General features: G+C 42.8%; 1 protein-coding gene across 6 annotated transcripts in view; it reads left to right on the top strand.

Moving 5' to 3' along the window:
• LOC135098953 (serine/threonine-protein phosphatase 6 regulatory ankyrin repeat subunit B-like) overlaps positions 1–5,000 on the top strand; it is a 51,983-nt gene that overhangs the window by 31,827 nt on the left and 15,156 nt on the right. For all 6 annotated transcript variants that reach the window (XM_064001379.1, XM_064001381.1, XM_064001385.1 and 3 more), the window contains one exon: positions 4,217–4,517. In XM_064001379.1, the coding sequence (XP_063857449.1) occupies positions 4,217–4,517 (301 nt within the window). The remainder of the gene's footprint in view (positions 1–4,216; positions 4,518–5,000) is intronic.

Raw genomic sequence — 5,000 nt, 5'->3', positions numbered from 1 at the left:
TTACAGTGAATCGCAGGCTCGCGAATCATTGTAGGAGTAATGGATGGACGTTCATCGACAACTGGGACCTTTTCTATGGTAGGGACACCTTGTACGCCAGGGATGGAGTGCATTTGTCACGCCAGGGTGTTCGTGTTTTGGCCGAAACACTCGAGCGGGAGGTTACTGCACTCCAGCACTTTTTTCGTTAATCGGGAGGGAAGAAGGGGTAGTGAGAAGGCGAGGGGCAAAATAGTTAAATCTAGAAAGGTAGCTAGCTTAGGAATGGAGAGAAATAGCTTAAGTGTTTACTACACAAATTGTAGAAGTATTCTGAATAAATAGACTTGCTTAGAGGAATAGCGAGCGTTGAGAAATTTGATATCATTGCTTTAACTGAAACTTGGTTAGATATGTCAGGAAAAGTATTTAATCCAGAGGTTAAGATAGATGGGTATACAATGTTCTATAAATATAGAGAAAACAGGAGAGGAGGAGGTGTCGCGTTATACGAGTACGTTAGGGACACATTACAGTGTTGTATCAACAGTAGAATTAAAACAGATAACAAAGCAGAGTCGATATGGGTAGATATTAAAGAAGGATCGCAGTCAGTAGTACTAGGGGTAGTTTACAGACCACCGACCAGTACAGAGGAAATTAACACCTCACTGTGGCAGGAATTAAATAGAGCAGGCAGGTACAGTCAGGTATGTGTGGAAGGAGATTTTAATTTTAGGAATATCGACTGGAGTCTGATGGTGGGTAACAAGGAAGCAGAGGAATTTCTTAAGGTAATTCAGGATAATTTTTTAAAACAGGTAGTCGTAGAACCCACAAGGGGGAATAATATTCTAGATTTAAATCTTACTAACAGGGAGGAAGCAGTCACGCAGGTAGAGGTTGGAGGACAGCTAGGTAACAGTGACCATAAGGAAATTAGGTACAATTTAGAATGGGAAGAAACTGTTAGAAACAAAAACACTAGTAAAATACCTGACTTTAGGAGAGCAGATTTTGAGGAATTAAAAAGGTACCTCCAAGGAGTGGACTGGCAAAGGATGCAGGGTGAGGTCAGGTCAGGGGCGGAGTTCAGAGAGATAAGGCAGGATGAGAGAGGTGAGGTGAGGCGTGAGGGTGTAGGACAAGAGGAGGGGAGATGTGTCCGGAAGGGAGGAGGAAAGAGGAAGGGGGGAGCTAGGTGTGAGTATGTTGGAATGTCAGGTCATGCTGAAATGAGAGAGGTGAGGTCGAGGCGAGTAGATGAGGGAGTGGAGAGGATGGTAGGGGATGAGATGAGGGGACTAGGTGAAGTAAATGTAGATAAATTGTATAAATATTTCGTAGATAAAGTTCATACAGGTCAGTTAGCAAATATCTTGTATAGAACAATAAGATCACAAAAAAAAATGACCCTAAATGGATGACTGCTAGGTTAAAGCATTATATAGGGCGTAAGAGAAGTATATATAAGAGATTAAGGGCAGGTGAGGAAGTTTTAAGGATACAATGTAATGAATTAGTTAGAACAATCAGGAAGTTAACGAGGAAAGCTAAGGACAATTATGAATCAAAGGTAGCCAGCCAGGCGAAGACGGACCACAAGGGATTTTATTAGGTATACAGGACGAAGAATAAGGATACTGTAGGTCCATTAAAGGCAGCAGATGGGGAGCTGGTTAGTTCTGGGGAGGAGATTAGTAAACTTCTGAATGATTATTTTTTAACTGTCTTCACCCAGGAAAACATGCAGGATATGCCAGATAGTGAACAGGTGTTTAGAGCAGATGAGAATGAGAAGCTGACAGATATTTCCATAACTAGGGAGATAGTGGAACAGGAGATAGATAGGCTAAACAAGTTCAAGTCACCAGGACCTGATGAAATATATCCCAGAGTACTGAAGGAATGTAAAGAGATTATTAGTGAGCCGTTAGTTTCTGTCTTTAGGAAATCACTGGAGTCGGGTGAGGTACCAGTAATGTGGAGGCAGGCTAATGTAGTACCCATCTTTAAGAAAGGAAATAAAACTTTAGCGTCTAATTATAGACCTGTCAGCTTAACTTCAGTTGTAGGTAAAATGTTAGAGTCAATAATAGCCAGGAACATTAGGGAACATTTAGACAAACATAACTTGATAAATCAGTCACAGCATGGCTTCACGAAGGGGAAGTCTTGCCTGACAAACTTGTTAAGCTTTTACAGTAAGGTGTACGAGGCAGTAGATAATGGTGATAGTTATGATATCTTATATCTGGACTTTAGTAAAGCATTTGACAAGGTGCCCCATCAAAGGCTCCTGAGAAAGGTTAGGGCACACGGGATAGATGGGAAGGTGTTAGGTTGGATAGGGTCATGGCTTGGTAACAGGCGACAGAGAGTGCTAATAAACGGCTCGAAATCCGAGTGGGGTCATGTAATTAGTGGGGTGCCACAGGGATCAGTATTAGGGCCATTGTTATTTCTAATGTATATCAATGACTTGGATAGTGGAATTAGTAGTGATGTTAGTAAATTTGCGGATGACACAAAGATAGGTAGATTAATTAGGTCAGAATCGGATGCCATCGCCTTGCAGGCAGACTTAGATAGAATGAATGAATGGACGGATAGATGGCAAATGCAATTTAATATCATAAATGCAAAGTGCTTAGCGTAGGTACAGGAAACCCACACAATAGGTACACATTAGACAACCAAACTCTGGTAGGTACAGGATACGAGAAAGATTTAGGAGTTATAGTTAGCTCTGAACTCCGTCTAGGGAAACAATGCATAGAAGCCAGAAACAAGGCAAATAGGGTACTAGGATTAATTTTTAGGAGTGTTAAAAGTAGAAGGCCGGGAGTAATATTAAAGTTATACTTGGCGCTGGTCAGACCTCATCTAGACTACGCGGTGCAGTTCTGGTCCCCACATTACAGGAAAGATATAGGTCTATTAGAATCAGTACAGAGGAGAATGACTAAAAGGATACAGGGGATGAGGAGTATTCCTTACGAGGCGAGGTTGAAGCTGTTGAATTTACATTCTTTAGAGAGACGTACGTTAAGAGGGGACCTGATAGAAGTCTTTAAGTGGTATAAGGGTTATAACAAGGGAGATGTAAGCAAAATTCTTAGGATCAGCAACCAGGGTAGAACAAGAAATAACGGGTTCAAGCTTAAAAAATGTAGGTTTAGGAAGGAGATAGGAAAAAATTGGTACTCAAATAGAGTGGTAGACGAGTGGAACGGACTCAGTAATCATGTAGTTAGTGCTAGGACACTAGAGAGCTTTAAAAGAAGATTAGACAAGTTTATGGATGGGGATAACAGATGGAAATAGGTAGTTGTGTTTCATACAGGGACTGCCACGTGTAAGCCTGGTCGCTTCTTGCAGCTTCCCTTATTTCTTATGTTCTTATGAGACCAGCCCAGTGTGTGGTTCATGAGGCTGCTGCCACGCCAGCCCAGCTTTTAGTGTCTGTGTCTGTGTCGTGAGCACCAATGGCGTCAGTCATTTTCAAGTGATGAAATACTGAATTAAAAAAAATGTAATCCACATTTTAAAAAGTAGCTATGGAGTTTAAAAAATAAACTTTTAAAAATTAGATAACTTTTCATAAAAGTTACAAAGTCAAAGAGAGTGGCGGTGTCTTAATATAAATTTATTAAGCATATCAGCAATTAACATTCTTATTATTGGTGCAAAGGCACCATACATCTTCTTCAAAACCTGTCTGAATACTACTTCAAGTGTTTCAAAAATATTATTATTATACACACAGCTACACTTCCACATTTCTAAGTGGTAGTGGTGGTAGTAGTAGTAGTAGAAGTAGTAGTAGTAGTAGTAGTAGTAGAAGTAGTAGTAGTAATAGTAGTAGTAGTTGTAGTAGTAGAAGTAACAGTAGCAGTATATAATAGTAGTAGTAGTAGTAGTAGTAGTAGTAGTAGTAGTAGTAGTAGTAGTAGTAGTAGTAGCGGTAGTAGTAGTAGTAGTAGTAGTAGTAGTAGTAGTAGTAGTAGTAGTAGTAGTAGTAGTAGTAGTAGTAGTAGTAGTAACGCCGTTATTAAGATAATGAATAAGATGAAAATCAGCGTGCATTCCTCCTGTGCCTTTTTCATCTAATTCAGTGATAGGTGAGCAATTCATCGCGTGTTGTACTGTTAGCTTAGGAAATAAAGGTATCAATTCTTCTCTCTTCACACACACACACACACACACACACACACACACACACACACACACACAGGAACTGGTCACTGCTGTGGAGAAAGGAGACGAGGCAAGGGTGAGGTCGTCCCTCGCCAGGGGTGCCCATTCAGAGATCACCGTCCCCAATGTTGCTGGGATGTCGGGGAGTCTGGTAGGTGTGGCTGCCAGCAAGGGCCACCACCACCTGCTGCGTTGCTTACTGCAGGCGGGGCTCAGCATAGAGGGTGGAGGCACCACCGACACGACACCGCTGATGGAGGCTGCCGGGAAGGGCCACACCCAGACAGTGAAGGCACTGCTGACCCTCGGTGCGAACCCTCTGGCGACGGATAGTAAAGGTGAGGCTGTGCTGGTGGTGGTGTTTGATGGTGGTGGTGGTGGTGGTGGTGAGGCTGGTTGTGTGAATGGTAAGGGTCGGAGTGGGTGTAGTGGTGATGGTAATAATGGTGGTGGTGGTGGTGGTGGTGGTGGTGGTGATATTGGTGGTGGTGGAAGTGGTGATGGTGGTGGCGTGGGTGATGGTGGGAGGGGTAGGGACGGTGATAATGGAGGGGATGCGTACAGTGGTGGTGGTCATGGTGATGGTAATGATGGTGGGGGTGATGGTGGTGGTGGCGGTGGTGGTGATGGTGTTGATGATGGTGGTAGTGGTGGTGGTGGTGGTGATGAAGGTGGAGTTGGTGGAGGTAATCATAATGATGGTCATAGTTTTGATGACAGTGGTGGTGGTGGTGGTGGTGGGGACAGTGGAGATGGTGATTGTGGTAGTAATGGTGGTGAGTGACGATATTGTCTGTAATCGTAATTAGCACTGCATTTAT

The sequence above is a fragment of the Scylla paramamosain genome, unplaced genomic scaffold (assembly GCF_035594125.1).
Source record: "Scylla paramamosain isolate STU-SP2022 unplaced genomic scaffold, ASM3559412v1 Contig94, whole genome shotgun sequence".
Taxonomy (NCBI): Eukaryota; Metazoa; Arthropoda; class Malacostraca; order Decapoda; family Portunidae; genus Scylla; species Scylla paramamosain.
This window is presented reverse-complemented; position numbering and strand designations above follow the sequence as displayed.